This window comes from Penicillium cosmopolitanum (assembly GCF_028827165.1).
Source record: "Penicillium cosmopolitanum strain IBT 29677 chromosome Unknown utg000009l:1.0-9042332.0:1.0-9050551.0, whole genome shotgun sequence".
Classification (NCBI taxonomy): Eukaryota; Fungi; Ascomycota; class Eurotiomycetes; order Eurotiales; family Aspergillaceae; genus Penicillium; species Penicillium cosmopolitanum.
The window spans coordinates 329,029-340,066 of record NW_026622679.1 but is presented as its reverse complement, the minus strand read 5'-3'; the positions used below and the strand labels follow the sequence as shown (position 1 = coordinate 340,066).

The following is an 11,038-nucleotide window of genomic DNA, read 5'->3' as shown; positions in this document are numbered from 1 at the left end:
ATAGCTAGTAACTAGAGGTATTGAAAAAAAGATTAATTGTACTCCTTAATTTTTCATTTCCAGTAGCTCCATCCAGGAAGCAGAATAACGATGTCGGGAAAATTGGCCGCTTATAGCACAGGAAAACATGGCTAGTTTAGAAAAAGAAAGAATAGAGCAGGAGACCTGCGGGGTTGGCTCTATCATAGCTGTGTTCTTACATGGATAAGTCATAATATCACCTTCCCGAATTACCCGGCTCCCAATGAATCGGCTCAAAGTGTGAATTCTGGAAATGAGCCCGGTTGTCCGGCGAGCTAAATCTAGTCAATCACCAAATTCTGAGTGGAAAAAGTAAATAACCTGCCAAGCTGAAATACTCACTTATTAAAAGACGTACTCAAGGGCAGCGAATGACTCAAGTTGGGCTTCATAACTAGCGGATTCAACCGGATTTTCAACCCGCCCGATGACCGACCGTGTAGTGCAGTCATCGGGGGTGGTGCGGCAGACGGCCTGGCAGGCATTGATGGAGAAATGGGAATTGATGGAATGGGTAGATGCTTCTGCGTGGGGGGCTGGTACGTCCCCTGCGCGGGCGAGGCACGGAACGAACTTGCTGCGGCGGGGGAGACGGAAGCCATAGGGGACATGGGAGAGCGAACTCCAAACACCCCGTCTGCCGTTAAGTTGGGAATGAACATCAAGTGCGAGTTGATGTCTAATGAGAGAACACTCTGGTCCCATGGTGGATAGTTGAATGACATCGCGTATTGGTAATTCACCACAGGGGTAATGTTTATGGTCCGATGAGCAGGATAGAGAAGGTCATAGTGGCCCCTAGATGCTTAGTTAGATATTCAAAAGCTTGGAGAAGAAAGAAGGCACCCACGATCGACACAGCAAACTTATAGTTACACCGCTGGGACGGCTCGGTGAGAGATGGAACGGCGTTAATACGTCGCCATCGCCTCGGTCGAGGTGAAAAACCTCGACTCCGAATCCAGCTTCCTCGATGACTACATCCACCAGGGCCTGCAGTCCAACTTCGTCGATTTTAGTCTGGACAGTTTCGATGTGGGTTACACAGTACTGCTCTAGCGGCAAAGACAGGAAGCTATGGTAGCTGTGAGGATTGAGCTTCATCCATGCGCTGGTCAAAAGCTGATTTGCGGTCAGCGCGAAAGCGACAAGATAAATTACCTAGACCTACCTAAAATATGCGAGCACGGCATTCGAGTTGTACTCCTCATTAAAGGCATTGACCAGGAAAGCCTCGTCCTGCTCGCCATTCTGGATGGCTGCGAATGTTCGGTCGAATATATCCGCGGTAGCTTCCACAAAGCACTCGTACAGGTGTTCCGGCTGACCAACTTGATCCAGAAGTAAACTAAGAGACTTGATCCGGGCCAGCTCACGCTGCAGGTGTGTAGGATCCCGGCGAGCAAAAAGTGTTTCAAAATATCCAAAGGCCACCGCTAGACAAAATTAGATAGCTATCCCAGTCCCATGAGGCTGTGGAACACACACCTCTCCAACCGCAGTTTCCATCGCCCTTCATGATGCGGTTCATGGGTGGGTGACAGCAAGGACCTAGTAAAAGAGTCAGACTCGACCAGGGTCTGTGTAGCTGTAAGCGGTGGAACGGCCTTTACACTGGCCTTGGTAGCAAGAGTGGGATCTTCAGTAGCATAGTCTAGCGCGATTCTGTTCGTCAGCTGCTTGGTCGACACCAGAGGGTCCTGTCGGATGGGCGGGTCAGCTCGCATCTTCATTGATGATCACGGTTCCCTTACATGCAAATTAGGCTCAAAGTCATTGGACAAATTCTTGAAGCGCTCCATATTGTCGTGAGAGAGCGCATCCATGTTGGCAGAGTTGCTCATATTGAAAAACCAGATACAAAAGCAGTTGTTATTGAGAGTTCTAGCGGGGGAGGAAAGACGGGGCAAGAGCGTCTCGGTAAGAGTTGCAAACTTCTACTTTTACAGAAGGATAAAGATATAAATGCTTTCAGGGGATTGATATGAACATGGCATAAACAGTGAGAGAATGGCTTGGGCGTTTGGGTTTGAATGAATTTTTGATGAAAAATTCGGATTCCGGATAATAGCTGGTGGCTATGAAGATCCCCAAAAATTCAAAGAAAGAGGCATGGGGCAACCTACATTGTAAAATAAACCAGGAGGGGAATGATGTCAGCAAAGCAGAGCTGGTGACTAGGTAGTTAGCGCCCTTAACGGCCGCATAATACGCCACGGATATCGTTGAAAGTGGGTCGGTAATGGAATCATCAGCCCTCCAGTAGAGACTCGAGCGGCCCACGAGCGATACGCCGGGGGGGCAGGGATCCAGCCCGATAATGGCTACTGGCTGTCAATTCTTCCGGATAGCATTTAGAAAAAATGCAATTCTTATCGCTCTCTCGCCACCCACGAGGCGTGATTAAGAGGTCGGTCCACCAAGGAACCCACATAGTCTCCGGTTGTTCAACACCCTGCCGAAGAACGAGGTGGTGAGATGATGACCACCTGATGACCAACCCCGCTACGGCACCGAAAGACTTTCCTTTTAGCCCATTTCTAATATATCCTTTCGCGCATCTTTCGTGGATTTTTCGGAAAGGAATTTCAAGCTCACGATGCCCTATTCTTTTGATGTTGTTGACTTAGGCGTTGAACGCATTTAAAATGAATAAGTGCACCACACATCCGATAGAGACATCAATTAGTTGAGTATCAACAGTTTTCATGGTGGACACCCATATATTCGTACAATTGTGGCCTTGCCGACCGGGCGCTCCTCCACCTGGCCTGCAGCCATTACCCGGCGGGCAAGGACGACCTGGTTGCCGCTTGCACAACGTATACCGGCAAGGAGGGGTTGTTGATCAGCGTAAGCCACACTTTAGTGCTCGATTGAGACAACATACCTCTTCCAGGGATTGTGTCGATTCTGCCGCTCCCACGACAGCAAGAAATCTAACGGCTGCCAAACCAATTGGCCACCGATCCAAGTCACTGACACCGACCATTTCTTCGTCATTCTCATTTTTCTGCATGGGTTGCATCATCGGAGATGGCAGAACAGTAAGATACGTAGTCTCAGACTGCAACGGAGAGCAGTCCACGCAGATTTAGGATAAATCGAGGAGCAAGCAACGATATGCGCAAGAGACAGTGGCAAGTCATCCACGAGAAAGAACCCTAACTGGCCGTCGACATAGTACTCATGCAGAGCTAGGATATCAACGCCTCAAACATTCCAATCTATCGATCAACCTTTGAGCATCTTGTCTCGGGTATCTTCGGGCAGCAACCATGCGAGAAGGACGGGTGCGGCGTGTTGCGATGGCCACATCCCCGCAATCTCCTAGGTGAGGTTACTCCCACACTCTAGCAAATGCCACGAAGTCGCTCGCCGTGGGAGAGAAGACCTAGCGGGTAGGTGGAGAACAGCAAAATTAAATAGAAAAAACTCAATCGAGCATATGGGAAGTCACAACCTAAGGAGTTTGTAGCCATCATTAATAGAACAATTACGCCACCCATAGCTCATGTTATGGTTCTCGGCGATTTATAAGATCCGTATACCTCGATGGGGATCTGGACGGCTATGTAACACTTTCAGTGCGATAACTGCGTTCAGGAAACTGCCTTGCTTGTAACTACGAGTGTCCTGCGGGGCTTTTATGCTGCATGCCAAGAGAAAGGAACTCAGCTAGTCCATGTCAAGTTTTCAAATGATTGGCTGGAAAGAAGTACAAAAAGCATAGCTCACCGATCAGTGGGTAGTGGGGCCGGCGTTAGTAGTGATAACACTAAGCCCCACCCAATGCGGTTACGGCAAACTTAAAACGGGGCAATCCGGTCAGCAAAGCTACCAGGAGTGTGTCATTTGTGGAAGGCACTTCCGCAGTCTCTGGTGACTCTGAAGTGGGCTCTGTCCATTTCAAAAACCGGATATGCCAAATCTCAAGCTACTGCTGGTTGGTCCACGTGTGGATCTCCAGGGGTATAGCAGGTTCCAGGCTTTCTTAACCTGGGTAGCCTTCTCTTTGCTCCCCACATATTCGTACATTTTTCATGCATAAATATACGATCCAGACCAAAGTGTTTCTCTTCGCCATGCCTGGATTTAGCCATTCCGAGCCCCTTGGTCTTTTTGAGTCCGAGTTCATGCGAGGAGGTGTAAAATTATGCAACTCGCACTCGACATCACATACTACGTCTCTTCACATACATGACGGTTCATCACGTAGTATATGTATATAAGGAGAAAGAGGCCGGTCATACTATATGGTTCCTGTTTGTTTTCGCAAAATAAAGAGCCGGAAATAACAGATATCTCTGCCAATGTTCCATGCAAGGCTTAACAACTTGTACTTTGCTTTCTAGAGGAGCCTACACGTTTTATTTTTATTCTCTTATTTCTTGAGCAACTTGCAGGTGGACATCAGAACGGCAAAAACAATGCCAGGGTGTGGCGAAGATTCAGGCCGCTTTTTTGGAAACGAAACGAAGATGGTGTTCACACTGGAGCCACCCACCACAATCCAACAGGGTGATACTTTCACTGTTTGTGTGAGTGTGGTTCTGGGTAGTTCATATTATCTTAGGGAAACACAAAGGCAAGCATTTGCTGTGAACATATCTCTCGTCGACGAATACAATCCATGCCCCAGAGATGGACTAAGAGGTAGCTTAACGTCTTGTCTACAGTTTCATCCAGGCTATCCTTCACACGGTTTTGCTGTGTTCAATTATATTAGCATCCACCGAATAGGTCTGCACCGGCTCCAGGTTTTACTGGGAGCTCTCTCGCCTACCGGAATGATGATCGAGGCACGTGTGGTCTCTAAAGTTTTCCACGCCAGTTTGGAAACGTAAATCCATGCAAATACAGCAGGCCAGGTTCCTTTGCCGCCTCGACTTCGAACCCGAATTCCGGTATCTGGCACTTCTTGGGCCGAGAACGCCCACGCCCTGCATCAGCTCTTGCTGGTACTAAACTACTTATTCGTTACTGCAATGCTTCCTGAGGAAGAGGGTGCCTTGTGGTCATCATATACCGTACTTCTCAGGACTGGGAGAAAGGCTTGGTCCTTCAATACAGTCAGTTGCAGCCTTGGCTCACTGGTATACGCGACGCTTTAATCGAATCTCAGAACTTGCATGCCATTTCATGTGAAGGCCTGGAAATGCAAATCCGATACGTTCTCTTTCTCCTCGGACAATATGCATCGAAAGAGCCTCGCTTTCTTCAGGCGTGCTTTGAAGAGCCTTGGTTCCCCTATCGACCTTTTGGGGTGGGAGCTAGTATCGCTCTGATATGCTACGCTTTCATGGACGTTGGTGCTAGTCACATACGGGGCTATGAGTCGAAGGAGATCTGGGTACACGACAAATCTCTCTTCTCTACCATGCTGGTAAATTTAAGAACGTCGCCAATATTCTCCTCTGGTCTCTCGATGGGGCAGCTGCAGTCGATCTTGATGAGCCTCCAAATGGCGTTCCAGAATGAAGAATTCCGGGTTGCTGCGGTGAAACCCCAAAGGATAAATGTCAGCAACAGCGCAGAGACGATAATTTATTACACCCACGCATTCCTATCATTAGGCCCGCTCCTTCTTTCAAGAATCTCTCTGGTCGCTTTAGGGATCAAGCCGTCCGCCAGCTGCACGATTCATGATTTGGCCACTACCTCTGCAAATGTGTTTTACAATAGGCATCCGATCAGAGATCTAGAAGAAGATTTCAAAAGAGTCCCTGAAGTTATGCGGTCAAAGCCTGATTGACTCATGGTCACAGAAATGTTAAAGCGTGGCAGAGAATTTCGCTGGATGAAAGTTCAGAAGAATTGTATATCAATGTCTTTCATGTTGCTGTAGAACCTACAGCAGAACACATAGCCTAAGGAGGCGAATCAAGTATACTGACTGGATCGTCAGAGACAAGTAGCAAATCTAGTCCTTTAATTCGAATAGGGAGGACCACTCCGAATTCGTTTGATCGTATCATGACCTAGAGAGTAGGCTACGGTAAAACTATCGGAACGGAATCATGATATACCGTGATTAGAGAAACTATGCCGAATCCGAGTTGATGGTATGGGCGGCCCCATGGCTATAATTAGCCCTACGCAGCCTGGAAGGTACTCGCAAAGGCTGTTCCGTGATGAGACTGAGGACCTGTTTCCACAATACCAACGTTTTGAATGTTTGCCTATCTACTGGGCTTGAGAGAGGCCGAAATGTGTGTTTGCGTAGAATCAGTTGCTGCACTGGCGATATTCCGTTCAATTCTCAACTGCATGGTGTTATGTAAATCATCACCGAATAGTTTAAGTTAAAAGTCCCTCACCATCCGAAATTAGAATTTACTGTGGAAAGAATAGCGGCTATTTTTCCATAGCTTAGTCTGAAGGTTTCTCTCTCACCATTATTTGCTTGCATCTAACTGCCATGATTTTCTTTTATAAAACTACACTACTCCCCTATACAAACCTTTCGACCGCCAGTCAGCCCGTTCCAGTTTCAGTGCAGTGCCTTACCGGCCCATTCTGATACTGGCGATTACGAAAGCATGGATCACGATGACAAGCCAGCGTATAGATATTCAAAGCTCCACCTCAATACCTTTCACCAAAAGCCCGTCGGTATGTGATATATCTTATTCCGGCTATAGCAAACAAAAAAGCTAATCTCATAAAGACAAGCCTCAACTTCCAGTGCAACGCTCCTCTGAAGCTTTTATGAACAGCTTTCCTTTCCTATATTCGAAAACCGAGGAGCTTGTCTGGAAATGGGAGCAGACAAAGCTCTGTGGCCAGAGTATCAACACTACCTTGCAGTCCACCATCATGCCACAGGATCACCCTTCCAACAGACCTGACAGAGCAAGCAAATTCGTTTCCATGCACAATGGAAGTGTTACCGTGATGCCTCCGGCCTACTTGACGAATCTGAGACCGGAGGAGTATCAGGTTGGATTTCTTCATGCAGGAAGCCTGACAGATATGAAGATTATTCTCCTTGGGTTGCCCAAATGGAAAAAGCCTTCCAAAGTCCGGGAAAGTATGCTTGGTTTTGAAAATTTGCTGGCTGGGAAAAGTTTTCCACTTTTCTATAACTGGTCAACCAAATTTTGGATCACAGATTCGGTCATTCTCGATCCACGATCAACCGATGAAATTGAGATGATCAGTAAGGGAAAATGGACGGTAAGTGGTCAAGATTCGAGGTACCTTTGCGCTGGCCTCCCATCAACCACGATGGGACCTCTTTTCAACACGCTTGTGACCTCGGGAATGCAAATCCAGCCTGCTTTGAGTATTCGATGGGGCTCATTTGGATTTATGTGTCGATAGATCCGAAGAACTTCGAGATAGAGCTTGACACCTCTATCGATACGTCGTGCAATCCCGTCGATTACATGCTAGAACAGATGGGAGAGAAGTCTTGGTTGGTTCAGGCAAAGCTAGCGATGAAGCTTGAGGGGTCCAGCAGGGTGAAAGCCGCCATCTCGGTTCAGGTTTTGGGCGTTTCTCAGGTGCGCGTCACTTCTACTCATAAACCAATTACTCATCAGTAGGATGTGTTTCAGAGCAAGGTGCCATGCTTTTCACCTGGGCCATGCTATTTGTGTCAAAGTATCTCTTCAAAATTCATCATCTTTCATGTAAAATCAAAGAATAATTGCGTCATTCGTGTCGCGTTGCCGCCGCACCGGAAAGACTTACCGAAGGGACGAATTGGTATATAGACTCGGCCACTGAGCAAAGCTGTACCTCCGTGCAATCTGTAATATCGACTGACTCGGTAGGTAGGTATATTCATGAAAGGCCCATTTGCAAGGCCTTTGCTGTATTTGCAGAAGACAGATTTCATTGCGTACCACCTATTTAAAACACAACAAGAGTCCTGGTCCGAACATTGTACAATTGGTAATCGTAAGAAAGGCAAGTATGTATTCAACGTGAGGATCCCTTGGACGCGTGCTCCGCAAATTCCCGCACCACGAACGTCCTCAGAGGCCCCCGAGTCCGTCGAATTTCATCACCGCTGCGACCGCTGGGTAAGCACCGTCTTCTGCTCCGGCCTATCTGGCATATGAGTTATATCACTTTTTATCCGCTCCTCTGCTTCCGCCTCGACAGCCTCCAGCCGGTGGAGAAGGTCTGCCAGGTCCCTGCGGAGATCCTCGATACACTTATTTTGGTCCGTCAATTTACAATCTAGGGATCTGGCCTTAGGTTAGCCCTTTGTGCATTGCTTGGAGGGAATGTAAAACTCACTTCACCCGCACGTCTAGTCTTCAAGTATCATCTGTTAGTGAAGACTTTGCTTTCACGGTAAGGGGTGACCCGGACTAACTCTGCGAGGCATGTGAGGGTGAGCACGTTGCTGTCCCTGGGCTGAGACACGTTTCCGCCGTAATGAGGTCTCGGTAACACCCCGCGATCGTGGGTACTGGGAGGATCGCCCTGTTGCGGAACAGCTTGGTCATTCTTGTTCGAGGGCGTCGATGGCTCTTCCTCGGTAGTGTCTCCGGACAGAGATCGGGATGGGCTTCGGCTATATTCGGACTCCGAGGATGACAAGGACAGTGCGCGCTGCAATCGACGTCGGAAGTCTGGCATCTGCTGTGTATGTGGAATTTTTCGAATGGCTCCCATAGTCGTGTATCAAATCAAGCGGGGTGCTGCCGACAAATAGATCTGTTTGAAAATTATGACGGGAGTGGTTCTTATATGATTCGTGACAGGTGTGAGACTCTACATGTGTGAGAATAGATCCGGCGAGCAAATGTCCGCTGTGGAAGACGCCGTCTCCCTGGGCCTACGCCAGCCATATCTAGTCTCACATTGTGAAAATTCAAAGACGCGGGGCGCAATAAGCGTTTGGCAACACTTCAACGGATTTTCAACGGGACAAATTTTGACTAACAAGCTATCTGCACGAATTGAACTTCCTAATCCGCGACTTACAGAAAGTTGGCTTCGCGGTTGGAGTTGCAAGTCAGCGCCCAGCGATCGGTGCAACGAAGCTGTCACTTTGCAACGTGCCCTGCTAGAAAAAGATTCATCTGCGTGCACATCGGGCTGGTTAAGCTCGGACCATTCTGGCAGGGGTCAATTGAGCTGATGATTTAATTGAGAATCCGTTCATTCAGTGCCTATATCAGATAAATGTAGTGAGGAAGGGTAGTTGTACGTCCAAAATTGGGAGCATGCATCGAGGCGGCTAGGATGGCAAAGTTTACAAACACAAGTTCGAGGCTACGGGCAGTCGATTTGCCAGAGCCAGCCCATTCTTTCGAACTTACCGGCCAAGTTGAAGTTGTTTCACCATTGTCAACAACGTTGAGGCATTTTATTTGTCAGGCCTAGACCCAGGAGAGCCAAGGGTCCAGGTGGATCCATCCACTCCACCCGCTCTCCACCCCGAACTCTTGAAATTTCTTATTTCAACGTTGAATCCACCGCCTCAACGCCCAGCAAACAGGCGCTCGCCCGGTGCGAGTGTCGAGTGGGAATCTCTGGGTCAGGTAAAATATACGCAAGTGGTCGCTGCCGAAAACCTTACTCAGAATGGCATAAAAGACGCTCTTTTCCCGTCGAAAAGAAAAGCAGGACTTACCTCCTCACACTCCCGAGCCACTCGGGTGTTCTTCGCAGGATAAGATCTGCGTTACCAAAAAGTCTTCGCGGGAAAGGCCCCGCGTAATCAAGTTTGCCTCGCAGGGGGACGCTGCGTTACCAATTGAGACCCGCAGGAGAGTGCTGCGTCAACAAGTTCTCCCTCACAGCCAATGAGCCCTGTGTTGTATAAATGTGCTCCGCGGGGACCTCCGCGACATCAAGAGTCTCCGCAGGGACATCTGCGACACCAAGAGTCTCCGCAGGGACATCTGCGACACCAAGAGTCTCCGCAGGGACATCTGCGACACCAAGAGTCTCCGCAGGGACATCTGCGACACCAAGAGTCTCCGCAGGGACATCTGCGACACCAAGAGTCTCCGCAGGGACATCTGCGATACCAAGAGTCTCCGCAGGGACATCTGCGAAACCAAGAGTCTCCGCAGGAGACCGCTGCGACACCAAGTTCTCCCTCACAGCCCTGAGCCCTGTGATTGTATAATTTTGAGCTTCCATGCAGCCTTGAGCCCTGCGTTATCAAATTTGTGCTTGTTAGGCGACCCGTGGCGCCGCGGTCCTCGTCCTGATCCTCTGACGATTGCAGGCACCTCTTCGTTGTGTCAGAGACTAGTATTCGAGAGTACTCGAAGAAGCCAAGATCTGCTCCAAAGAATCGATAGAATCAAGAATCCAATAAGAAATGGTGCAAACTGACTTCCGAATTGTATGTAAATGCCACCGTACATGGCTCTGGTTCGAACAATGTACTTTGTAGCGCTTAAGCACGCTCTGAGCTTCAAGAATGGTCATTCTCTTCCACGTAGTGTGAATTAGAGTATCGAGCCATGGCTGATAGCGGGGTGGCCAATCTGGGTGGCGGCTGAAATCCAAAGATATCCATTGGTGAACACTTGTGCCTGCTGGCTGGCAGTGGCACAAGGTTTGGTCCGGATGTAGGGAGATGCGGAGTGTCGATGGTGAGTGGTTGGTGTGTCGGTGTGTGATGGTGTTGACGGGTTTATGTTGACGGTGATGGACGGTGATGGACGTGTTGGAATATCCCGGTTGCTGAGATAATGAGGCTGGGGTCACGTGCATACGTGTATCTCTGTCTCTTGGTCTGATTGTATCTTAGAACACAACACACAATCAGCTGTCCTCAATAATATAACCACTGAAGCATCACTTAATATTCAACAGGACGGTGATGGACGGTTGAGAGTGAGAGCTGGTGAAAACGGGGCCGGACCCACAGGTCCCTCTGTTGATGTGCAGTGCGGGTGACTCCCGGGCGGTGAAGTGGCGGCTAACGGTAAACACTCGCCCCGTCATAGTGAGGTCTTCGTTCCGTATGCAAAAGTTGATAAACAGTGCGAAATGATGGCTCTAGAAATTAGATTCTATTTGTTAATACATTATC

At 48.6% G+C, this 11,038-nt stretch overlaps 2 protein-coding genes across 2 annotated transcripts; both read right to left on the bottom strand.

Moving 5' to 3' along the window:
- Window positions 1-217: 217 nt before the first annotated feature.
- On the bottom strand, window positions 218-1,847 carry N7509_008255 (OTU family ubiquitin thioesterase; the record flags this gene model as incomplete). Its single annotated transcript, XM_056632892.1, has 6 exons — window positions 218-296; window positions 364-819; window positions 872-1,132; window positions 1,193-1,457; window positions 1,508-1,721; window positions 1,776-1,847. 6 exons carry the CDS (start codon window positions 1,845-1,847, stop codon window positions 218-220), a joined length of 1,347 nt encoding a protein of 448 aa, XP_056483512.1.
- Window positions 1,848-2,727: 880 nt separating this feature from the next.
- N7509_008254 (uncharacterized protein) lies at window positions 2,728-3,049 on the bottom strand (the record flags this gene model as incomplete). Its single annotated transcript, XM_056632891.1, has 2 exons — window positions 2,728-2,823; window positions 2,912-3,049. The coding sequence occupies 2 exons, from the start codon at window positions 3,047-3,049 to the stop codon at window positions 2,728-2,730; spliced, it is 234 nt and encodes a 77-aa protein (XP_056483511.1).
- Window positions 3,050-11,038: the final 7,989 nt, after the last annotated feature.